The 26,147-nt window shown below is 37.8% G+C and overlaps 2 protein-coding genes across 6 annotated transcripts in view; both read left to right on the top strand.

Moving 5' to 3' along the window:
• Positions 1 to 1,417: 1,417 nt before the first annotated feature.
• On the top strand, positions 1,418 to 6,010 carry RANBP6 (RAN binding protein 6). 2 transcript variants are annotated; one of them, XM_046023776.1, is made up of 2 exons: positions 1,418 to 1,553; positions 2,669 to 2,867. In XM_046023776.1, exons 1-2 carry the CDS (start codon positions 1,418 to 1,420, stop codon positions 2,737 to 2,739), a joined length of 207 nt encoding a protein of 68 aa, XP_045879732.1. In that variant the 3' UTR covers positions 2,740 to 2,867. The 2 variants fall into 2 exon arrangements, with proteins under 2 accessions (XP_045879732.1, XP_045879731.1); XM_046023775.1 differs by having other exon boundaries at positions 1,418 to 6,010.
• Positions 6,011 to 9,540: 3,530 nt separating this feature from the next.
• The window catches only part of KIAA2026 (KIAA2026 ortholog), a 144,373-nt gene continuing 127,766 nt past the window's right edge, over positions 9,541 to 26,147 (top strand). For 3 of the 4 annotated variants that reach the window (XM_046022143.1, XM_046022144.1, XM_046022145.1), the window contains exon 1: positions 9,541 to 10,147. In XM_046022143.1, coding sequence (XP_045878099.1) covers positions 9,555 to 10,147 — 593 coding nt within the window. In that variant the 5' untranslated portion in view covers positions 9,541 to 9,554. Of the gene's footprint in view, positions 10,148 to 22,042; positions 22,378 to 26,147 lie in introns of those variants that run through there. The other variant, XM_046022146.1, reaches the window with a different exon arrangement.

Below are 26,147 nucleotides of genomic sequence, written 5' to 3' on the forward strand. Positions count from 1 at the left end.
TGGTAGTGGAATGGTAATCAGGGTCTCCACCTTTTATTGCACTTATTTGATAAACAGATTTTTAAAAAAGTTTTAAAATTAACATATAATATATTATTAGCCCCAGGGGTACAGGTCTGTGAATCGCCAGGTTTACACACTTCACAGCACTCACCATAGCACACACATCCCCAATGTCCATAACCCAACCACCCTTGATAAACAGATTTATTGAGGTATTATTTTTTATATACCATACAATTGACCAATCTTAATTGTACAATGCAGTGGTTTTTAGTATAATCAGAGTTATGCAACCACAATTAATTTTATAATATTTCATCACCCCAAGAGAAACCCACTATCTGACAGCAGTCATTTTACATTCTCTCCTTCCCACTGCCTCTGGCAACCACTAATCTACTCTCTATATAGATTTGTCTTTTCAAGACCTTAACTATAAATCTTGGCATTTGTAATGATGTGGCTAGAACTAGAGGGTATAATGCTAAGCAAACTAAGTCAGTCAAAGGAATATACCATATGATTTCGCTTATTTGTGGAATTTCAGAAACAAAACAGATGAACTTGGGGGGCAAAAAGAGAGAGAGAGGTAAACCATAAAAAAGACTCTTTAGGATACAGAACAAAAGGAAGGTTAATGTAGGCAGGTGGACAGGGGAAGACCTAGATGGGTGATGGGTATTGAGGGCACTTGTGATGAATACTGAGTGCTGTATCTAAAGATGAATCACTAAATTCCACTCCTGAAACTAATATTACACTATCTGTTAACTAACTAGAATTTAAATAAACACTTGAAAAAAAATTAATAAAATGAAATTGCTCAAGGGGAAAAAAAAGACCTTTACTATAAACGGAATTTTATACAATACGTGGTCTTTTGTGGCTGGCTTCTTTCACCTGGAGGGTTTTCAAGATGTAGTTATTTTTAAAATTATCGGGGTAACAATAGTTTAGAAAAAAAGGGTAAGAAATCATTCATACATTCAATAACATAAATTTCTTTCTCCCTTCCTTCCTTTTCTTTCTTCCTTCCCTCCCTTTCTTCCCTCCCTTTCTTCCTTCCTTCCTTTCTTTCTTTCTTTCTTTCTTTCTTTCTTTCTTTCTTTCTTTCTTTCTTTCTTTCTTTCTTTCTTTCTTTCTTTCTTTCTTTCTTTCTTTCTTTCTTTCTTTCTTTCTTTCTTTCTTTCTTTCTTTCTTTCTTTTCTCCTCAGGTGTTTTATCTTACTGGAAAACAGATGGAGGGTCCCTCATCCCCACTCTAAACTACCTATCCCCAGACACCTAACCAAACCAACCCGCGAGCAGAGGATGAGCGACCCCGCCCATCCCCGCTGGCGCCTTGCTTGCGTCACTGTTTCTGGCCGTAGACCCCCTCCCTTCTGCCTGGTCGCGATTTCTTTGACATAGCGCGATGGCGGCGGCTGGGGCTGCAGGGTTGCCGGCCACTGTGTCGGGAAAGCAAGAGTTTTACCAGCTTCTGAAGAACCTGATCAATCCAAGCTGTATGGTGCGGAGACAGGCAGAGGAAGTCTATGAAAATATCCCAGGTCTGTGTAAGACTACATTCCTCTTAGATGCTGTCAGAAATAGAAGAGCAGGTTATGAGGTGAGACAAATGGCTGCCGCACTGCTACGACGGCTTTTGTCCTCTGGGTTTGAGGAAGTCTATCCAAATCTTCCTTCTGATGTTCAGAGGGACGTCAAGATTGAACTGATACTGGCTGTTAAGTTAGAAACACATGCTAGCATGAGAAAAAAACTTTGTGATATTTTTGCCGTGCTGGCCAGGAATTTGATAGATGAGGATGGCACTAACCACTGGCCCGAAGGTCTGAAGTTCCTTATTGATTCAATCTACTCTAAAAATGTAGTTCTATGGGAAGTTGCACTTCATGTTTTCTGGCACTTTCCTGGGATTTTTGGGAACCAAGAGCAGCATGATTTGGATATCATCAAACGGTTGTTGGACCAGTGCATTCAAGATCAAGAACATCCCGCAATCAGGACATTGTCTGCTAGAGCTGCAGCTGCATTTGTACTTGCTAATGAGAATAATATTGCTCTTTTCAAAGACTTTGCAGACTTGCTTCCTGGAATCTTACAGGCTGTAAATGACTCGTGCTATCAGGATGATGATTCAGTGCTAGAATCCCTTGTTGAGATTGCAGATACTGTACCTAAATATCTGGGTCCTTATTTAGAAGATACTCTGCAGTTGAGTCTGAAGTTATGTGGAGACTCTAGACTTAGTAATCTGCAACGCCAGCTGGCCCTTGAAATAATAGTGACCTTGTCTGAAACTGCAACCCCAATGTTGAAAAAACATACGAATATAATTGCACAGGCAGTTCCTCATATATTAGCAATGATGGTTGATCTACACGATGATGAGGACTGGGTAAATGCTGATGAAATGGAAGAAGATGATTTTGACAGCAATGCAGTTGCTGCTGAGAGTGCCCTAGACAGACTGGCTTGTGGGCTTGGTGGAAAACTTGTTTTACCAATGACTAAGGAGCACATCATGCAGATGCTTCAGAGCCCTGACTGGAAATACCGACATGCTGGATTAATGGCCTTATCTGCCATTGGAGAAGGATGCCATCAGCAAATGGAATCAATTCTAGATGAAACAGTTAACTCTGTTTTGCTTTTTCTTCAGGATCCTCACCCAAGAGTGAGGGCTGCAGCCTGTACTACGCTTGGACAGATGGCTACAGATTTTGCACCTAACTTCCAAAAGAAATTCCATGAAACAGTGATTGCAGCTCTGTTGCGTACCATGGAAAATCAAGGTAATCAGCGTGTGCAATCACATGCGGCTTCTGCACTTATTATTTTTATTGAAGACTGCCCCAAAGCATTGCTTGCTCTATATTTGGATAGTATGGTGAGAAATCTACATTCTATCTTGGTGATTAAACTTCAAGAGTTGATTCGGAATGGAACTAAACTGGCCTTGGAGCAGCTTGTGACGACCATTGCCTCAGTTGCAGATACAATAGAAGAAAAATTTGTTCCGTATTATGATATATTTATGCCATCACTAAAGCACATTGTTGAGCTTGCTGTTCAAAAGGAACTTAAGCTTCTGAAAGGAAAAACTATTGAATGCATTAGCCATGTTGGTCTTGCTGTTGGGAAGGAAAAATTTATGCAAGATGCATCAAATGTGATGCAGCTATTATTAAAGACACAATCTGACTTAAGTAATATGGAAGATGATGACCCTCAGACATCTTATATGGTTTCAGCATGGGCTAGAATGTGTAAAATTCTTGGAAATGATTTTCAACAGTACCTTCCACTAGTTATTGAGCCTCTTATTAAGACTGCTTCAGCTAAACCTGATGTTGCTCTCTTAGACACACAAGATGTGGAAAATATGAGTGATGATGATGGATGGCAGTTTGTAAATCTTGGAGACCAACAAAGTTTTGGAATTAAAACTTCAGGACTCGAAGCAAAAGCAACTGCTTGCCAGATGTTGGTTTACTATGCTAAGGAGTTAAGGGAAGGATTTGTGGAATATACAGAACAAGTTGTAAAGCTTATGGTTCCTTTATTGAAATTTTATTTCCATGACAATGTTCGAGTGGCAGCAGCAGAGTCTATGCCTTTTCTCCTGGAATGTGCAAGAATTCATGGCCCAGAGTATCTTGCCCAGATATGGCAATTCATATGTGATCCCTTAATTAAGGCTATTGGGACTGAACCTGATATAGATGTACTCTCAGAAATAATGAATTCTTTTGCAAAGTCCATCGAAGTAATGGGAGATGGGTGCCTTAACGATGAACACTTGGAAGAACTAGGGGAAATACTGAAAACAAAACTTGAAGGGCACTTTAAAAACCAAGAATTGAGACAGGTTAAAAGACAGGAAGAAAACTATGACCAACAGGTTGAAATGTCTCTGCAAGATGAAGATGAATGTGATGTTTATATTCTGACCAAAGTATCAGATATTTTGCACTCATTATTTAGTACTTATAAGGAAAAGATTTTACCATGGTTTGAACAGCTGCTTCCATTAATTGTAAATCTAATTTGTTCGAGTAGACCATGGCCAGACAGACAGTGGGGATTGTGCATTTTTGATGATATTATAGAGCACTGCAGCCCAACCTCATTTAAATATGTAGAATATTTTAGGTGGCCAATGCTACTAAATATGCGAGACAATAACCCTGAAGTCAGGCAAGCTGCTGCTTATGGCCTGGGTGTTATGGCACAGTTTGGTGGAGATGATTATCGTTCTTTATGTTCAGAAGCTGTTCCACTGCTGGTAAAAGTTATTAAGTGTGCAAATTCCAAAACCAAAAAAAATGTCATTGCTACAGAGAACTGTATCTCAGCAGTAGGGAAGATTTTGAGGTTTAAGCCTAATTGTGTAAATGTAGATGAAGTTCTTCCACACTGGTTATCATGGCTTCCACTGCATGAGGATAAAGAGGAAGCTATTCAGACTTTGAGTTTTCTCTGTGACTTAATTGAAAGTAATCATCCAGTTGTACTTGGTCCAAATAATTCCAATCTTCCCAAAATAATCAGTATAATTGCAGAAGGAAAAATCAATGAGACTATTAACTATGAAGATCCCTGTGCCAAACGCCTAGCTAAGGTTGTGCGTCAGGTACAGACTTCTGAAGAATTATGGTTGGAATGTATATCCCAACTTGATGATGTGCAGCAGGAAGCTTTACAAGAGTTGCTAAATTTTGCTTGATGCACTTTAATGTCACTTGAATATTTTTACCATGAAAGTAATTCCAAATAATTATTGTGAGCGTATTCCATTTTAATTGAGAGAACTGTTCTCCCTGCTGAACAGTTAATATTCCTTCCCTTTATGTTTTTCCAGGATTAGTCAGTGTTCTAGCCTTATGTTCACCTTGCATGTTTTCTCTCTTAAACACAGAACTTGGTGATAACTGTGTTTCTGTTGTCTTAGAATGTTTGTCACCTTTTCCCTAGTTGATGTGAAGTATACAAAGTGTTGTTAGTTGTCTGAATTATTGATGCTGAGCAAACAATATACTTGTGTCAAGATGTCATGCTGCCTATCACAAGATACTGAGAGCTTACAAAGATGGAACATCCAGGACAAATATCTTTGGAATTATGGATGAAAAATAGTGGCAAGCTTAATTCTAACTTGATAATACTGCCGGTTTCTATGGTAATGGGAGGATGCTGAAATTGGGAGTTTTGAGATATTGCCATGGATGTGAGGAGTTTTCTCTATATAGCCTATGAACTTTTTTATAATGTCCTCCTGGGAACAGGGTGAGGCATATTCATATTCTAGTCCCTAAGGTGTCCAGCTAAGAGTTAAGAGAACTTGAAAATCTGATTGAACTCTATTTTTCAAGTTATTCAGGACTCTCTGAGAAGTATGATTACTGAATAGGCTGTCCTGGTACATGTAACATTGGTAGCTTGTAACACCATTATTCAGTGTTTGACAAACAGTAATCAGTATTTGTGGGAGTCTATTAATATTATGTGTTTGAGCAGAATATTACAGTATGTATGCCATTTCCTCCCTGCAAAGCAGCCCAATAAGAAGAGAAGCCCTGGTTCAAAATGGGTCTCAAGTAGATTTCTATTTTGAAGAAGTTCTTAGTAGATTCTGTAGTAGCACTGAAGAGTATCCTATTATGAAAATGAAAGGGAAGCAAAATTAATTTTATCTTTAAATATGAAAAATAAAACAGCTTTGAGACCACTCATTTAGCAGTAGATATGCATTTTAAGAAAACAGTTCTATAAATCTAGAGTTAATTTTATTAATTGGAATGTTGATCTTTAATGTCAAGCTTTTTGTAGGATAGAAAAAAGTTTTCTAGTAAGCAAATCATTGATCCAAAATTTAAGAACAAATATATCTGTCATCATTTCCTGGGGTTATTGTGAGTACTGTGTATGTAAAGTATTTAGCAAATATTTAAGACCAAGTAAATGCTTAATAAATGGTACCCTATTAGTGCTGTTGTTTGTACCTATACGGTGTTTTCTTAAGGTTTAGAATTGCTTTTACATTAGAGTTTCCCTGATTCACTCCCTGCCAGTTCAGAAGAACAGGCCATCTAGGCTGTTGTGGACAGAGATAAGAAGTTGAGATTTTAGATGTGGAATTCCTGTCCATTACCTACAATGATTTATTATTAATAAGGGAAAAAAGGAAAGGACGTTAATTATGGTATAGTCACAATTTTATTTAAGATAAATAAAAATACACATAAATAGAAAAATCCTATCATAAAATATTAATAGAAATTTTCTCTGGGTGGTGGGATTAAATGGCAATTTTTCTTGTCACTAATCTATATTTTCTTTCTTTTTTTTTTTTTTTAAATGAACGGGCTGAAGTCTATGAGGCCAGAAGGGAGCTGAGGAACGGGCTTTTATTTATTTAAGATTTTATTTATTTATTTGATAGAGAGAGATCACAAGTGGGCAGAGAGGCAGGCAGAGAGAGACGGAGAAGCAGGCTCTGCTGAGCAGAGAGCCTGATGCGGGGCTCGATGCCAGGACCCTGAGATCATGACCTGAGCTGAAGGCAGAGGCTTAACCCACTGAGCCACCCAGGCGCCCCACTAATCTATATTTTCTAATTTACCTGCAACCAACGTATTTTTTATATAATAGTTTTTTGTTTTTGTTTTTGAGTTTAAGGACCCAATCCTACTTTCATTATAGCTAAGAACACAATCATCTTGGCCTCTCCATGATCTATAGCTGATGTTCCTTCAACTCATACCTGTTTATCTTAATATCCCTTCAGAAGTCCTTGGTCAAATTTCTAGCAATTCCTTACATCTTGTGCACTAGGAACTGGGTATTCTGCCAGATGACTTGGAATTAGGCACCATGGAGAATTATATGATAGAGAAGATATGATTGATAGAGATATATGATATGATAGAGAAGGTGTATGACAGACCTAGATTTGAATTTCAGCAAACTACTTTCTTAACCTAAGCATCAGTTTCTGCATCTGTAAAACAGACATAATACCTAGGATTGTTGTGAGAATTAAAGGAGATAATATAAAGTGCTTGGTGGCACAGGGTTCAATAAATGCAATCTATATTATTAGTGAATCATGAAATAGGGTTGGTAGCTAAAGAGGAAGGGGGATATTTGCTGGGGGATGGTGGGTCCAGATTCTTGGGCTTTGTCAAAGGAAATGAGTGATGTCCATTCAGACACATTTTTCCTTGCCAGTTGATGAAATTAGACTGGTTCATGGCTTTGTTCCTGTGAGGTACATCTAAGGGCTCCAAAGAAAGAGAGAATGCTATAAGGGCCCAATAAGTTACAAATGTCTGATGAGAGGAGACCTTGAAAACTGGATATTAGGAACACTCTAGTGTTCCCATGTAACTATTTTACTTAATATTGCTATTTAACGTACTGTCCTCCAAGCTTTGAAGTTTTGACTTTTATCAGTGCTTTAAAGGTTCACAATAATAAAGAATTAAATATACCGACCATTTTGTTCGACGACTTCTACTTTTAAAATGCCTGATTTCTAGGACAGCAATTGCACGTTCCAAGCTAGAACATTATGCGTTAAGTAAAAGATGTGTGTATTTTTCTTACAGAACATGAGAAAATAATACCTGCTTTATGGAACTATTAGCTCCTTTCTCCCTACTTTAAACAATACCTAAATTATGGGCGCCTGGGTGGCTCAGTGGGTTAAGCCGCAGCCTTCGGCTCAGGTCATGATCTCAGGGTCCTGGGATAGATTCCCACATCGGGCTCTCTGCTCAGCAGCGAGCCTGCTTCCCTCTCTCTCTCTCTGTCTGCCTCTCTGTCTGCTTGTGATCTCTCTCTGTCGAATAAATAAATAAAATCTTAAAAAAAATACCTAAATTAAAGTGAACGAGTCCACTTTTTAGACAGTCTAAACAGTTATTTTTAAATGTGTAGTGACATTGTAGGCTAATGACTAATGCTGTACGGCTTAGCCTTGAATTATTTGAAGATTGTTTTTAACCCCAAGGACTTTCTATTAAGGTTCCATTTCCTTTATTTACTTAGCAGATCTCGAGAACCGAGATGAAAATGTTAATTTTAACACATAACATGGGATTATTTAAAATAGGAATTGATCTAAAGAACTGGGGAACGGAGTTTTAGAAATTTGAGCTCTACGAATTATCTTTTTCTTTTGCATGTGAACGTGTTTCAGTTGGTTGAGTCCTTGAAACTCCTTTCTAAACTTTACAAGTTCTAGTTTTATATTAAAAATCCGTTGGTCAGGGGCGCCTGGGTGGCTCAGTGGATTAAAGCCTCCGCCTTCAGCTCAGGTCATGATTCCAGGGTCCTGGGATCGAGCCCCGCATCGGGCTCTCTGCTCAGCAGGGAGCCTGCTTCCTCCTCTCTCTCTGCCTAGTTGTGATTTCTCTCTGTCAAATAAATAAAATATTAAAAAAAAAAATCCGTTGGTCACAAAAAGGAGCAGAGAACATAAAATGTGTAACAGGATAGGATCTACACTTTGTGCCTTCTCACTACTCATTTGCCATTAAAGAGGGTTATCTAGCAAGCTCCTTCAGAACTATTCTTAGTTTTTAAGGTTAATTAGGATCTCGCAAAATAGAGAACCTCTTGCTATACACGCTTCTAAAAACTCTTCGACCTTTCTGACACCGACGAGCACAGCTGCGCAGGCGCCTTGCTTCCCTCTCCACTCCGCCCCTTAACAGCAGTCTACAAGCTGATGACATCATTGAGCTGCGCAACCTACCAAGCCTCGGGGCCCGAAGTCGGCTTCCGCGTAGCTGAGCCGGACGCAAAGTGGGTGGGTGGGGGTCCTACTACGCATGCGCACCGTGGATGGCGACGGTGTCTTTCTTTGCCTTTTTCCACAGCTCGCCCCGGAGCTTGCGGGTAGCCTAAGTGCCCTTCCCCTTCTCTCCTTGCCCCTCCCCTTCCTTTCCCCGCCCCTGGCCCAGCGGGACTTCTAACTGACAGTTGTCGCCAGGCCTCGTCCGCGCGCCGCCTCCTCCTCCCCGGGTACCCCGCAGGTAGAGAGGGGCGGGAGTGGGTGTGAGGAAGAGGAGGAGCCCCAGACGCCGCAGCCCAGGGCTGAGGCCCACTCTGGGGCGACAAGAGAAGAGTCCCCACTTCCTCTTCGCCCCTTCCTAGCACCCCGACAGCTGTCCGGAGGGGGTGGGGCGCCAAGGCCGCGGCAACTAGGCGCGGCCTGGCGGGTGAAGAGCGGGCAGGCGGGGCGCGGAGGGGTTAGGCTAAGGAGGGCCTGGCGCGCGCCGCCGCCGGGGGGAGGGGAGAGGAGGGCACCTAGGCTCTCCTCTTCTCTCCCCCCTCCCTCGCGCGCCATGTAACCCCGCCCCGCCGGCTGCAAGCTCGAGACCCCCGTGAGTAGTGAGCCGAGCGGGCGGCTGAGAGTGGAGCCCGATGGGGCTGGTGCTGCGAGGCTCAGCCGAGCCCTGAGGAAGCAGCCCGCGCTTACGCGGCCCCGGCGCCTCACGAGGCCGCTCCACACGGCCCAACCTGATCCTGCCGGGGCCATGAGCGTGCCCGAGACGCCGGGGGAGATGGAGCCGGCCCGGGAGGAGGAGTGGCAGCCACCCGCGCCCGAGGAAGAGGACGGTGAGGTGGAGATAGCAGCGGCGGTCCCGGCCTCAGGGCCGGCCCAAGGGAGGAGTTCCTTCTCGCGGGAGGATGAGGACGACCAGGAGGAGGAGGAAGAGGTGATGGTGGTCGGGGGCGGTGACTGCAAGGAGCAGGAGCTGACCTATGAGCTGCAGCAGGGCTACCGCATCCTGGGCGAGTTCCTGCAGGAGAAGCACCGGGGCCTCACCACCCCCTTCTTGCAGCCCTTGGGGGGCGTTGCCACCGGGGAGGATGAGGTGGCCGAGGGGCCACGCGGCGGGGGCCGGGGCGGTCGCGCCCTCCCGCAACAGTTCGGGCAGGGCATGTGTCTGCTGAAGATGGAGGAGAAGTTCGCCTGCGGCCAGTATGGGAGCATTACCGAGTTCGTGGCGGACTTCAGGTTAATGCTGGAGACGTGCTACCGCCTGCATGGGGTGGACCACTGGATCTCCAAACAGGGCCAGAAGCTGGAGATGATGCTGGAGCAAAAGTTGACGCTTCTCTCTCGGTAAGTGAACCCTATCCTGGATGGGACTGACGGAGTGACACAAACAGCCTCTCACGTGTCTGAAGATGGATTGGGCCGGGCGGAGGTGGGGGGGGGGGCGCGTAGCTGATAGGTGCAGAGTCGGTGTTGAGAACCCAGGGAGGAGGAGCAGCCATGATTGGGGGCCCGCAAAGGTGTGATGGATGTGGGCACCCAGATGAAGAGCTGAAAGGGAGCTGAGCCCTGAGCGGTGAAGAACAGGTAAAGTCTGTAGGTATAAAATAAAATGATGCCGATGGGAGAAATTACAGGGATAGGGTAGAGGAAGAGTTTTAGTGTGATAAAATTTGGACCACAACTTTTAGACAGTTTTAACATGACATTAAAAAAAGTTTTTAGGATGAAATATCGTTAGAAAAATGTGTTTGGCTCATGTAAAAAGATGGTCGTTTCAAACCAAGAAATTTATTGCTTCACTACATGTTGGCTATCGTAAATTTATGGAGTGTTTTTTTTTTTTAATTTTTGTTAACATATAATGTATTATTTGCTCCAGGGGTACAGGTCTGTGAATCGTCAGGCTTACACATTTCCCAGCACTCACCGTATCACATACCCTCCCCAATGTACATAATCCAGCCACCCTATACATAACCCCCTATGGAGTGTTTTTAAATGATTGATAATTACTGTGGCGTGTTCCTGATCTTTTCTCTCAGCTTTATATGAACAGACTGAATTTTTGCGGTAATAGTGGATGAATCAACACAAAAATTTTGAAATTTTAAAATGTTTAGACATCTGTGTTTATTCTAGAAATCATAGTCAATTCAGGTGGCACTGTGCTCTTAGTATACTATACGCATATATTTAGAGTCAGTTATTTTTCTTTAGTGAGAGAAAGTAATGTAACACAAGAGGTATTAAAATAAATGTATTTGTAATCATCTATTTGATGTGAGCCAAATTTCTCAAGTGAATAGAAATTTAGGAATAGAAAAATAATTGAATGTTGGAAATGGTAGTTCAAGTGGAATACTACTTTGATTTTTTAAGAGCTGACTGAACTTGCATAAGTCACTTTACCTTTTTGGCTTTAGTTTCTTCATCTGTAATATGGGGATAATAAGAGTACCTCACGGTCTTACCCTAGGATTAAATGAGTTAATAAATGTAATGTTAGCAGTGTCGGTTCCACAGTTAGTCTGATATAAGTTACAACCATTATAGTATTAGTAAGAGTAGTTGAATAGAATTAATATTTTCCTCATCTCTGAAACTGGGCATTATATTAGTGCTTTTATGACTAGCTCCTGAGAAGTTGTAGGTTTTTGCTCCTTGATTTTATAATGGTAATTTAAAAATCTAATGTGTCCACTGGCTTCCCATATGTTTTCAAGACTATCAGTGACTTCTTTCACTGAAAATGATAGTTAACATAGTGCTTAACTCATTAGGGGGGGACTCTATTTAAGGAATCCCTTCTTGAGACCTTTCATAAAGTAGAATTATTTCATAATAATTATTCACAGGTTTACTTTTAATACTTTAGTGATATCTTACTTGTGTAGTGTTTATTACTCTTGTCTCCACAGAGTCATTATAGTTATGACTCATAAAAAACAATCCATTCACATGTCATTATTTTTAAGTGGTAAAATATACTCCAAATTGGTATCACAAGAGCTTAGATCTGGAAGGCACCATAGAATTTATTTAGTCCAAGCATTCAGTTTTATAGATGTGGAAACAGTGATTTAGAATGAGATGAGAGAATGGTTGTGCGGAAGTGCTAAGGAGTATAGTATTGGTTTGAATGAATTATAGGTGTTTTCAGAAGCATTGTGCGTATAAGAAAAACTTCTTGAGTTCTACAAAAGAGCAGGAAGATTACTTCTCTTCATAAAGTTAACTTCTCAGTGCTTAGAATGATACCTGGTAGCTAATGCTCAGAATACTATATTCTCATATGTAATAGCATCCATATTTAGAAAACATTCTGTTGTTTATAAACATAATAATGTATTTCTGATACTCTTAGTTCAAGAAAGATAAAATTCTTGCATTTTAGTAGCAAAAAATAATATGATGGCCTCAGATAAAGTTTTGAGTCCCTTTTATTGTATTTGATGTATGTAAACATTTTATAAATAATGGGTTTGCCAGACCACACTTGTAGATACTAGGAATTCATTTCTTTTTCTGTAATAGCCTAAAATCTGAGTTATCACTAAATAAATACTTTGGGCATAACTTTGAGAAAAGCATTGGTTATAATTGGTATACAGTTAAGATACATAGAGATACATGTTCCAGAACAACATTCCATAGACTGTCTACATGAGTATGATTTTCCACAGTTGACTCAAGTACCTTATTTGTAAATACCTGGTACATGGTGTTTTAGTAATAAAACAATTACCTAGATATAATTTAAGTTTTATATATGTAAAATATTGAATTAATTCTTAGTTTTAGAGTATCGTAAAGAGAGCTTTACATCTGCTCCAATACTGCTAAACTTTTATAAGTATTTTATGAACAAGAAATGAGGTACATTAGAGAAGATGCGACATTATCATAGAGCAGCCAATGACATTAGTATCCTGGACTGTGGACACAGTGTTTAATTTACATCTCAGTCCAGTCATTTGTATTATGAGAGTGTTACACTAGGTTATTGATTGTACAAATATGTGAGTATCTGCCAAAGCTAGACATTCAGGTCTCTGAGATCAAATGGTAAGTCCCGTGCCCCTAAGTGGTTTATTGTTGAATAGGGAAACAGAAACTTAAAAAGATGATGTTCTGGGGCGCCTGGGTGGCTCAGTGGTTTAAGCCTCTGCCTTTGGCTCAGGTCATGATCTCAGGGTCCTGGGATCGAGCCCCGCATCAGGTTCTCTGCTCAGTGAGGAGCCTGTTTCTCCCTCTCTCTCTGCCTGCCTCTCTGCCTACTTGTGACCTCATTCTCTGTCAAATAAATAATTAAAATATTGTAAAAAAAATAAAAAGATGATGTTCTGTAGTGGACATATAAACAGGTACAATGGAAACTTAAGAGGGAAACCCAAGTCTGGGGGTGGGGGTCATAAATGAGAGGAGGAAATGAGAAGGGCTAAAGAGATTAGGTAAAAGTTATCATAAAGAAGCTTATACTTGAACTTCTTGATTATTGAAGGAGTTGAAGATTGCTGCTGGATATTTTTTGGAGGGTATGAGGGGAGCAATCTGGAATGCTCAACTACAATGAATACAAGGTATGAAACAGCATGCTGTTTCTGAGAACTACAGGTACTTCTGTGTGGCTACAGTGTGGTCTCCAGAGTAGTATTTGCACCACAGCAGGTATACAGGATGATTGATTGGGGTGAGGGAAGAAAATATTACAACTTCAGTATGCTCTGTTTGTTGATCTTTTTAAATTCTTTTTAAATCTCTATTTTTGGTTTGCTTTTTGTGGTATATATAGTAGCATTACATGTATAAAGTCTATGAATTTATGAGTATAATTGTATGTAAATATATAATAGCAATAAATAGCAATACGTTTTTTATGTATAATATTTGTGATAGAACTAGGACTAATACTTAAACAACATATCTATTCTCAAAGTTATATTTTAGAAGGGATCTCATTCATTTATTTGAAGCAACTGAGAAATAGCAATTAGCATTAGAAATATGGAGAAGATCATCTAAGTGAAGAGAAGTAAAAAATACTTAATAGGAAGTTAGGTGCAGAGCTGTAGAAACTGTCAAATATGAGTAAGAATTTTTGATTCCTCCACATTTTAAATAATGTTGTATTTGAAAGCTTTTAAATTTTAAAATATTGTTGAAAGGTTTAAGAATATGCTATGTAGCCAGAAGGTGGCTTTTCATAGTTTTAAAAGATTGTGGAAGTCAAAGAGTTACCACCTGTAACCCCAACAGAGCTGAACTTAAATTTTTTTTTTTCTCGCAGGCTCCCTGCTGAGCAAGGACTTCTCCCACCCTATGTGGGGCTCCATCCCAGGACCCTGAGATTTTTTTTTTTTTCAAAGATTTTATTTATTTATTTGACACAGAGAGATCATAAATAGGCAGAGAGGCAGGCAGAGAGAGTGAGAGGGAAGCAGGCTCCCTGCCGAGCACAGAGCCGGATGTGGGACTCCATCCCAGGACCCTGAGATCATGACCTGAGCCGAAGGCAGCAGCTTAAACCACTGAGCCACCCAGGCACCCTGAACTTAAATTTTTAATCTTAGCCATTTAAAATAATGTTTTGGGGGCGCCTGGGTGGCTTAGTGGTTTAAAGCCTCTGCCTTCATCTCGGGTCATGATCCCAGGGTCCTGGGATCTAGCCCTGCATCGGGCTCTCTGCTCGGCAGGGAGCCTGCGTCCTCTTCTCTCTCTGCCTGCCTCTCTGCCTGTTTGTGATCTCTCTGTCAAATAAATAAATAAAATCTTTAAAAATAAAATAATGTTTTGGCAAAACAAACAAGGAAAAGAAAGAAAAAGAGACAAACCAAGAAACAGAGTCTTAACTATATAGAGTAAACTGGTGTTTACCAGAGGAGGGGAAGGTGAGGGGGGAATGGGTTAAATAGGTGATGGGGATTAAAAAGTATACTTATGATTAGTACTAAGCAATGTAGAATTGTTGAATCATTATATTGTACACCTGATCCTAATAGAATACTGTATGTTAACTATATTGGAATTAAAACTTAAGAACTTAGTAAAAAATAATGTTTTGGTGAAAATCATCTGTGACTTTTCCTTGTTAAAATTATTTTTGATTTCAGAACTAATGCACTGTTAAATGATACATGTAATAGGCTTAAAAATACTTTTTAAAAATATAACTGAAGGTTATTTAGTTTTGTGATTACTTTTTGCAGAATATTTTTCTTCGGGATGTAAGTACAACAGCATCATCATTAAGCCTCAAAAATGTGAAAACACTAGTAGCTTCCAAGTACAAGTACCGAAATACAAGTAAATTTTATAGACCAACTTTAATCACTTCCTAAGTTAAATTTTGCATTTTTTTGACTTGCTTATTCTGAGTTAAGATCAAAATCCAGAAATTAATTGGGAATTTAGACATGATGCTTCTTTCTCCCTAGTAGTCTGACTTCCCCCACCTCTACTGGATTCTGTAATTCTATCTTTTTAATGTATATCTTTAAAAATTGGGGACCTTTGGTAATAGAATTTAGATTTACCTCTTGCTTGGAACTATAGAATGTTAAACCTTGATACTCCATATAGTTCTATTTATTACAGTTGCCATTCTAAAAAAATAGTTGTGGTAGAGAAGAGTCAGAAAATGTTTAGGTGCACTGATGAAAGGATGAAGGATTTCAATTAATAAGACATTTATTGAGTGCCTCCTTTGTGTTAGGATTTATTTATAATAAAAGGTTAAATGTGTTGAAACTGTGATTCTCTAACTTTTGCCATTGTTAGACATCTGGAGGTCAAATACTATTTGCAGAACATTGAGAAATACTGATAAATTCGATTTAATTGTATCATATGATTTTTGTTAGGGGGTCCAAAAGGCTTACAAAAAATTGTGGAAGGAAACTCTTAATTGAAGAGATTCTGTCTAGTACATTAGGTTTTTTTCCCCTTACAAATGGGGAGGACATATCACTTTTGGATTTTTGATGGTACATCTTGGTTCACTCATGAAATAACTGTTTCAAGGGTGTATAATTTGAAGACTACTGTGATGAGCTTTTTTATAGAGTGTTAGAGGAGTATGCTGGAGGGATAACTACTGGGAAAGTAGGAAACTGTGATTGAAAAATACTAGATTTTATTCTAGGAGTCATAGTTTTGGAGGGTGGTTAGCATATTGATATGTGGATTGAGTTCATTAAACAATTATTTACCTATTCTATGATAGTAAGTGATATTAGTGATAAACATGACATCATCCCTTACTTCAAGGTAGTGGTAAATTGAAATGAACAATTAAAGGTATGGAGGTAGTAGAGAACAGAATATTCCAGAGGAGTAGTTTATACCCAGTGGATGAAGTGTAGGATGATGAGGGCTTGTAGTGTCGGATAAGTCTAGAAAAGTAGGCTGGGGCTAATTAAGGAGGACCTAGAGTGCTTGCTAAGGAATTTAGAATGTAAGCGGTGTAGATCCATTACAGGCTTTAGCCATGGGAGTGACATGATTTTACTAGTATTTTTGAGGGTTGAAGGCTAAAATGGAAAGAGATGAAGAAAGGAAACTAGTTAAAAGGTTATTGAGTTAATCCATCATGAGATAATAAGTAATAGGAATGAAAAAATGGATGAGGATATAAGGTAAGTACAGGAGGTGAAAGTGGTCAAATGGTAAGCTGTTGGATGTGGGGTGTGAAGGAGAGGATGATGTACAAAGTGATGTACACCTTGAGCCCAGGTGATGGTGATGCTGAGAGAACATGAGGCATTCATTTGAAGATATGCAACTGAGAATTATTAGAAGGCTGCTGATAGAGCTCAGCAATGTGATTAGAGTTAGGTTAGAGATGTTTAATTAGGAATTAATCTGTAGAAGGATGGTGGCTGAAGAAATGGGAGTGAATGAGATTGCTGAGGACAGAGTCTAGTGACAACACAAAAGGACCAAAGGCAGAACTTTGTGTGAGGATTGGCTGTCTTCAAACTGGAAAGATTAAACATTAGAAGATGATTAAAATCCGCATAATATATGATAAAAGCTGAAATAATTAAGGAGAGTTAATTAGTAAAACTGAAAAGAGTTCATTCTGGCATAAGTAAAAGATATTATATGGAATAGAGTAAATTTATAGACTTTATTATTTTAGGAGATTTTGTTTCACTTGTTAATTTGAGAATGATTTAGATTTAATACAGTAAAAATGTCCTAATGGATTCAAATGTTTTGCCTTACAGCCTGTTCCTCATTGTATTTATTTGTGCCCTTGTATTTATTTTTATTTCTAAGGAAAAAAACTAGAGCAGCAGGGGTATGTTCCAGAGTGATTGGGTCCCTTCCATAGTTGTGTTTTAACTTTCAAGTCATGTCTAGGCTATCTTCATAAAATTAGAGATGCTCATAATGAATAACAGCCATTTTCATTTCCAAAGAACTTGCATAGTAGTACGAATCTTTAAAATACACATTAAAGTATTTGAGGCTCTTCTTTTTTTAATTGGGAAAGACTAATAAACCCCAGTGGTAGTATTTTTTTTTTTTAAGATTTTTATTTATTTATGTGACAGAGAGGGAGATCACAAGTAGGCAGAGAGGCTGGCAGAGAGAGAGGGGGAAGCAGGCTCCCTGCTGAGCAGAGAGCCCGATGTGGGACTCGATCCCAGGACCCTGGGATCATGACCTGAGCCGAAGGCAGCAGCTTAACCCCCCCCTGCCGTGGTAGTATTATCTATCACCATGCCCTTTATTGTATCATCTTCCACTGGGGACCTGTGAGTGTTCAGAATTAATTGTGCTTAAAAGTTAGTATATTTAAAAAAAAGTTAGTATATTAAGTTTGTTCCCTTTGAAAAAAGACTTTGGAACACCAACAAAATGTTAGTAGTGGTTATTGCTAAGTAGCAAGATCCTGGGTATTTTTCATTTTCTTTTAACTTTTCTATATGTCCTAGATTATTACTTTCTGGTTAAAAAAGATTTTATTTAAAGGAAATTAGTGTTTTTGACTTTGGTAAGAAATTGTATTAAAAATTTGTATCACCAAAGTTGTTAAATATTATATTCAGATAAATTGTCATAACCGAGTAGTGGAACTGTGGGTTTTAATTTTTCCTTCCACTCCTAATTTCTTTTGTTTACAACGACCATATATTACTGTTGCTATTTTTGTAATAACATTCAAAATATAAAATATATAGATTTTGTAGGTGCACTTTTAAGGACTTAGAATAGTTAATGGTAAGAACTCATCCCAAAATTTTATATTTAAAGCTTCTCCCTCTCCCACTCCCCTTGTTTGTGTTCCTTCTCCCGCTGTGTCTTTCTCTGTCAAATAAAAAGAAAAAAATCTTTAAAAAATTTTAATAGCAAAAATCCAGTGTTCACATTTCTAGTTGTTTCAAAACTTATAATTTCTAAATTTTTATTATTGTTTGAACATGATCCAGATAAGTCCACACATTGTGATTGGTTCATATGTCTCTTTAATTTATAGATTTCTCTTCCTTCTCTTTCTCCTTATCCCTGACTCTTCCCCTTCATTCTTGCATTGATTTTGTTGAAGAAACTAGGTTATTTGGGGTCTTCTAGTCTTGGATTTTGCTGATAGCATTCTGTTCTTTTGTCCTATTTCCTATAAATTGGTAGTTTTGGAAGCTTCATCAAATTTAGAATAATGTTTTTTTGGAGGCGAGGGTCAAGACTACTTCCAGGTAATGATGAATTTATCAGTTTCTAGTTTTGTCTTTTAAATCAATTATGGATTATTAGATTTGGCATGATGGCATAATGTAATTTTGCTGAATTTGTTAAAGTAGTAATGAGTAATATAAGGTTTTGGGTTTTTTTACTTTAGAGTTAAAATTCATCTATTAAAATTTATATGACAAGTAATCTTTTCTCAATTTCTTCCTGTAGTGGAGTTTGGAACATGGAAGTAATATCCAGGGCAAGCTACTTTATATATAATCTGAGAAAATTGATTTTAACTTAGAATCATATTAAAGTGTTAATTCTAGAAGTACTTTTACTCCATTGGGCTAATATTGTGATGTTATGTTGATATAAAATAACATCAATATTTTTAAAAGTCTGAAGTTAAAGACACTGGGTTTTATTCTCATCTGTTTGCATCATTTAAACCTGTTTGTATGATCTTATTTATCAGCTTTGGATATGAATACTATTCTTTGTGTTTCTCATTTGATCTTAGGGAGCAATGAAAAGAGATCCAATGTAAGCTAATCATAGTGTTGCTCTGCACTATATCAGATAAAGTATTATGTTAGTTGACCTCATACTCTTTTGGTTGATACTTAAATTTTGTGTTTCTCTTTCTGTAATTTAGTATGAGTTCCAAGCCTTTATAAAGTTTGAAGTTTTTAACTGGAATTCTACACAACCCCCCCTCCCTCCATAGAGTATGCAAAAGTGTGTGTGTTTGTGTGTATATTTTAGTTTTTCTAGGGAAATGTCTATTTTAGTTTTTCTGAAGCCTGATACAGAATTAATTGCTTTTTCCTCAGTACTTTGTGATTCTTAGTTTTGTATCTGTTTATAGCATGTAAGAAAATTTAGGGATATATCTGGTTCTATCTTATTGTGCTTTCCAAGAGGGCAGAGAATATGTTTTATCCATCATTGCATCTTCAGGGTTTAGGGTGTACATATTAGTTGTTGGTAATTCCTGAATTAATGAAATAGATGAGCATGTAAAAAAAGATCAAAGAAATGTTTCATTATATCAAGTCAAATTCCTCCGTGTTTTTAAAGACACAACACAATTGTCATCTCAAGAAAACTTCTTTGCCCATCTCTTCCTTCCTCTTCTTTTCATCATGGGGTAGGTGTACTCCTCTGTTCTTACAGGATACACCTTTCGGAATCATATGGTTTGTATTAAAGTTTTTGAATACCATGATATTGAAGTTGTCTGTTTCCATATATATTTGAGTCATTAAATTTTAAGACTGTCTTATGCATTTTTGTATATCTAGAAGTTGGCTGTTCTTGTGCAGAGAAGCTCAATAGGTAATGATTAAGTTTAATGCAGATAACCATATCTTCCCTTAAAGGATGGATACTGTATTTAAAAGCATAATAGAAAGTAGTATGTGGTTAATATAATAAGACAGTTAATTATATTCAGCATGTATTTTCCTTGCATATTATTTGATAGGGCACTATAGAGGGATTCAAAGATGAATATGGAAAGATAGGCGTTGATAAACTAAGTTGATATAAAGATCATTCAGGCAACAAGAGAAGAATATTCAAAAGTGCAAAGGCAAAAAAAGCCACTGTATATAGCTAGGGAATACTTTGGCTAGAGTGTAGTTATGTATAGAAAAGCAGTGACAGGTGTTAGGGGGCGAGGAACAGATTATGGAGCCAGATCACATAGGGCCTAATATGCTACACTAATAAAGAGTTTGATATTCCAGATTCATGAGTTATTAAAAGCTTGTGAGCTAGAGAATTAGAAAAGAAAATTAATGTCAATTTGATCTTTTTCTATACCTTAATTTTTGGCTTCTTTTAGTTTTAATTTTGCATTTGATTTTATTCTCTTAAGTTGCAGGTTTGGCGGAGGATTATATAGAAATATAACTGGAAAAAGTTGGTTTACATTAAGCAGAAATCCAAGAGTAATGCTAGAAAGAAGAGAAAGACAGCACTTTCTTTTTGCCAAATAATTTAGATAAGATGCTGTATTTAAATATCTAAATAATGTTAGGTTGCACATGGGTGGTTTCTTTAATTTAAAAATTTCAGTCTTCTCCCAGTTCACAGAGGAAAAAAATTTACATACAATACAGAATTCTACCTATTTATTTAAAAAATTCTATTTATTTATTTGACAGAGAGATCACAAGTAGGCAGAGAGGCAGACAGAGAGGGAGAAGGGGAAGCAGGCTCCCTGCTGAGCAGAGAGCCTGATGGGAGGCTGGGTCCCAGGCCCCTGAGACCATGACCTGAGCCGAAAGCAGAGGCTTAACCACTGTGATACCCAGGCACCCCAGAATTTTCTACCAATATAAGTTACTCTGTCTGGCAAGATATTTTCAACAGTTTTGTTTGCCAGTAAACAAAAAAATAAAACATGGCAAATATAATTAATAGGCTGCAAACACATATTGGCATAACTGGCTATGGTTAGTTTGACAGTTTAGTTTTTATACCAAATCTGTATGTATAATGTAATTATAAGAACATAATCTCAAACAAATTACATGTTGAATAAAAGATTTTGAGAAACAATTAAATGATGATCCACAGAGTACTGAACAAGTGTGAGAAACCATTTATGTCCTCCAGTTTATCTGAATCCCTGATTATGGTGCAATTGCCAGTACTTTAGTAATTTCTTCTAATTACTAATTCTGGTAGGGAATTTGTTTGGTAGTGAGATTTAAGTCAGAGGTTATTAGTTATATTTAAGTCTTATTTTGAAGCAGGTATCGTGGCTGGTGCCTGGGTGGCTCAGTCGGTGAAGCGTCTGCCTTCTATTCAGGTCATGATCCCAGGGTCCTGGAATGGAGCCCCACATCAGGCTCCCTGCTGAGCAAGGAGCCTTCTTCTCCCTTTCCCTCTGCCTGCTACTCCCCCTGCTTGTGTGCTCTCTCTCTTTCTCTCTCCCTCTCTATCTTAAAAAAAAGTATCATGGCAAGAGTGTATAGACTAAAATAACTGAGATCTATTTTAATTTTTTAATAGCAGTTTAAATTTTTTCTAATAGTTAAAATTTATTAACTTCTTTCCATATGCTATAAATACTCTGCCAAGCATTGAAGAAGATTCAGATAAAATAGAAAATTGTCAAAAAATTGAAATGAGAAATACACCTTTGGGACTGTATCAAAATAAAAATCTTCTGTACGACAAAGGAAACTCCCATCAATAAAACTAAAAGGAAACCTGCAGTATGGGAGAAGATATTTGGAAATGACATATCTGATAAAAGGTTTGTATTAGAAATATATAAAAAGTTTATGAAACTCAACACCAAAAATAAATAATCCAGTTAAAAACTGGGGAAGACATGAGCAGACATTTCTCCAAAGAAGGTATCCAGGTGGCCAACAGATACATGAAAAGATGCTCAACATTACTGATTATCAGGGAAATGTGAATCAGAACTACAATGAGATATCATCTCACAACTGTCAGAATGGCTAAAATCAACAACACAAGAAATATGTGTTGGTAAGGATGTGGAAAAAAGGAACACTTGTACACTGTTGGTGGGAATGCAAACTGGTGCAGGCACTGTGGAAAACAATATGGAGTTTCCTCAAAAAGTTAAAAATAAAATGACTGTGATCCAGTGATTGCACTACTGGGTATTTATCCAAAGAATACCCAAAGAATACCCAAGAACAGTAATTAAAAGGGATACCTGCATCCTGATGTTTATATCAGCATTATCTACAATAGCTAAATTATGGAAGAAACCCAAGTATCCGTCAACCGAAGAATGATTAAAGAAATAGTAGTGTAGCTCTACAATGGAGTATTGTTCAGCCATAAAAACGAATGAAGTCTTGTCATTTGCAATCATGTGGATGAAGCTAGAGAGTACAATGGTAAGTGAAATAAGTCAGAAGAAGACACATACTGTGTGATTTCATTCATATGTGGAATTTAAGAAACAAAACAAGCAAAAGGAGACAAACCAAGAAACAGATCTTAACTATAGAGAAGAAACTGATGGTTATCATGAGGAAGGTGGGTGGGGGAATGGATGAAATATGGGATGGGGATTACAGAGTACGCTTATGATAATGAGCACTGAGTAATATATGGAATTGTTGAATCACTATTTTGTACACCTGAGATTAATATACTGATGTATGTTAACTATAGTGGAATTCAAATAAAAAAACTTAAAGATTATTTGAAATTTAAAATAGGAGATCATCTGGAAAGAGTGATTTTAGTAGTGTAAGTGCAGGCAAATGCCAGATTGGGGTGTGAATGAAACATGAAATGGACCAGGAATTTCGATGTCACTCTTTATAAGGGGAAAGGTTTTTTTTTTTAATAATTTATTTAACAATTTTATTTATTTTACAGAGAGAGCATGTGCAGGCAAGGTGAGGGGCAGTGGGAGAGAGAAATCTCAGTCTAGGGGCTTCATCTCATACCCTGAGATCATGACCTGAGCTAAAACCAAGAGTCTGATGCTTAACTGACTGAGCCACCTACGGCTATGGTCTGTTTTTAAAATAAACTTTTACATTACATATTTGTATGCTAAAGACAATTAGCATGTAGAGGTTGAAATTGCAGAAGATAATAAATGATATGAAAATTTAGAAAAAGTGGTGGGATTAGCTTTGGTAAGAGAATGAGAAGCATATTTTTTCAGTGCAGTTTAAAGTAGTATTTAGATAATTTTGTTCTCTGAGAAACAGGAAATGGGAGCTCTTCCATAAAACTACCAGTTTTTTAGGCTGTCTGGGTGGCTCAGTTGTTTGTGTCTGACTCTTAATGTCAGCTGAGGTCTTGATCTCAGGGTTGTGAGTTTAAGCCCTGTGTTGGGCTCTATGCTGAGTGTGGAGCCTAATTAAAGAAAAAAAAAATACACAAGTGGTGGGGAATGTCAGCTACTAATTTATGATGGAGTGAAGCGTTTGAATATTCATTATGTTTTGAAATTGCTGTTACGGAGTACCATTGAGGGAATTGACCTCCTTTAAAAAGTTCTCTTAGGTGGGGTTGAATTGAATTTAGGTTACACAGGCAACAGTACAAGGTGGTGATTTTTCCTGCAGTACTAGTAGTGGAGGTATTAGGAATAGGAGTTTTTGGCTGAGATGCAAGAAAGAAGTGGAATGCCTGAGACAGATAATTGGTCAAGAGAGAAGAGCTTTGTCATTGTCATGTATGATGGGTCCCAACTACTTGTCTATGTGAATAGCTAAAAGAGACTTAAATTTTACTAGAGCAAATGAAGCAATCAAATAAGGGATTGGAGGTTTCGATGATGCAATGAGTTAAAAATAGGGTGGGAGTGCTGCTTGGGTGGAGTAGTTGGTTAAGTGTGGGACTCTTGGTTTTGGTGAGGTTGTGATTTCGTGGTTGTGAGACCTGCACTCGGTGAGGAGTCTGCTTGAGGCTCCCTCTGCCTCCTCACCCAATGCTCATTCTCTTTCTCTAAAACGAGTAAATAAATCTTTCTTTTAAAAATGCGGGGGAAGAAGTAACAACTGGGAGAATAGAATGTAAAGAATATCAAGTGAGAAATTTCATAGTTTAGTAAATGCAGAAATACTTATTTTTTCTGAAAATTCTTTTGGGTATTTGATACAGCTGAATCTGAGCAATGGTTTCCAAACTTTTGTGATCTGTTTTCCCAAGATCAGAAAATATTTTGAATATGTGCCCTCAATGTATCTATATTTATCAATCATTCTGTACTGTTATGTTTTATTAAAACATTTGTTAAAATGTTACAATCTAGATACTTAAACATGAGAGATTACACATATTTTATTTTATTTTATTTATTTATTTTTTAAATTTTATTTATTTATTTGACAGAGAGAGGTCACAAGTAGACAGAGAGGCAGGCAGAGAGAGAGAGAGGGAAGCAGGCTCGCCACTGAGCAGAGAGCCCGATGCGGGACTCGATCCCAGGACCCACCCTGAGATCATGACCTGAGCCGAAGGCAGCGGCTCAACCCACTGAGCCACCCAGGCGCCCCAAGATTACACATATTTTAAAGATAAGTTTTAACATTAATGTTATAAAACATTAGTGTGGGCAAGGACATTGTGATACTTCACTAGTTTTGAAAATTTTGGTTATAGAGCTTTATGTTAAGTTTATTTTGGTACTTGGGTTTAATGACTATTATAGTTCAAAGCTCATAAAAATGGATAAATCCAGATGGAAGGGCACTATAGGCTGGGCTGACTATCATGATGCTTATCAAACAGACCAAAAAAATTTTCTTTTTAAGATTTACTTATTTATTTATTTGAGAGAGAGAGCACGAGTGAGAGTGTATGAACAGGGAGGAGGATCAGCAGACTCCCCACTGAGCAGGGAGCTGGGCGTGGGGCTGGATCTCAGGACCCTGAGATCATGACCTGAGGCAGATGCTTAACTGACTGAGCCACCTAGGCACCACTCAAACAGGCAAAAGTTTTTATTGAAATTCACTGGTAGAGTTGTCTTCCCTAATTTCAATTAGTTGCTCTTGAAGACTGATACCAAGGTTTATTTTACTGGATAATTTTCATTTATCCCTCCAAATCTATCTCCGTCTTTGTGCAGTGTGCTCTGTGCCCTATGAGGCTGATTTCTAAGTACAGCATTAGCTGGTTCTGCCTTGTGGTCTGGCTTGTGATTGGATTCAGTCAGTGGGAGGCACTGATAGGAGGACAGAGAGGGTTGGGATATTCTAACAATTTTCTCTTTTCCTGGGCTACAGATTGTGAGTAACTGTGCTCCATAATTATTTGGCTCTCTTCTATAATTATAGCTTTCTTTGTTCCAGTAATTAACCCTTCTCTTTCCTCTTTTGGGCATAGAGTGATGATAGTTCCCTAGCTAACCCAAGAGTACTTCACTGTCCCTTTCTAGTTTTCCTTAGTCTCTTCATTAAACACCTCCTTTTTAGTTTATCTTCCCAGGATCCTGAGGGCTGTAGTTAGATTTAAATTTTTTTTTAAGTAAATAGGTTAAAAAAAAATGACTGAAACTCTTTATTTAGAATATTTTTAAGCAGATTGGATAAGTGTTTCCAAGTTTTAATTATACAGATACAATTTTTATAGGTAAGCATTTATATTGTTTTGATAACAAAAACAAAATCATATAATAATGGTTTTAGTGGGGGAGGGTGGTATTAGTACATATATTAACCATAAGTAAAGCTTAATGTCAGTTGACTTCTTTACTACTTCCTTTAATAATTTGAAACAGAATTAAGCCTCTGAATTCTGAAATTTGGAATGTATTAACACAGAAAAGACCTTTCATGCTTTAAAAAAAATTAACAAACTCAAGGAGTCAACTGTAATAATTGCTTAGCTTTTGTTTATAGTTAGCAATCTGTTATTTTCAAACTATTGTCAGACTGATTTTATAAAATAATTTTCAGAATAGGCACAGGAAAAGCTTGAATTTTAGAAAGGGAGAGTTATTTTAGTGTATTATTTTAATTGTTTATTGATTGTCTGACAATTCTTATTTGGAGGTAAGACTTACTTATTTTTGTCTTATTGCATTTTATTTTCTGATAAATGAAGCCCAAATAGTTAGTAACAAATGCTTAATAGGAATTTTTCAACTTAAATTTTATGTATGTAAATTTACAAATACCACACTCGTGCATGCACATGC

Source organism: Meles meles, chromosome 11 (genome assembly GCF_922984935.1).
Source record: "Meles meles chromosome 11, mMelMel3.1 paternal haplotype, whole genome shotgun sequence".
NCBI lineage: Eukaryota > Metazoa > Chordata > Mammalia > Carnivora > Mustelidae > Meles > Meles meles.

Coding starts and splice junctions, on each gene's coding strand:
- RANBP6 (XM_046023775.1), top strand. CDS start 1,418: ATGGCGGCGGCTGGGGCTGCAGGGTTGCCGGCCACTGTGTCGGGAAAG.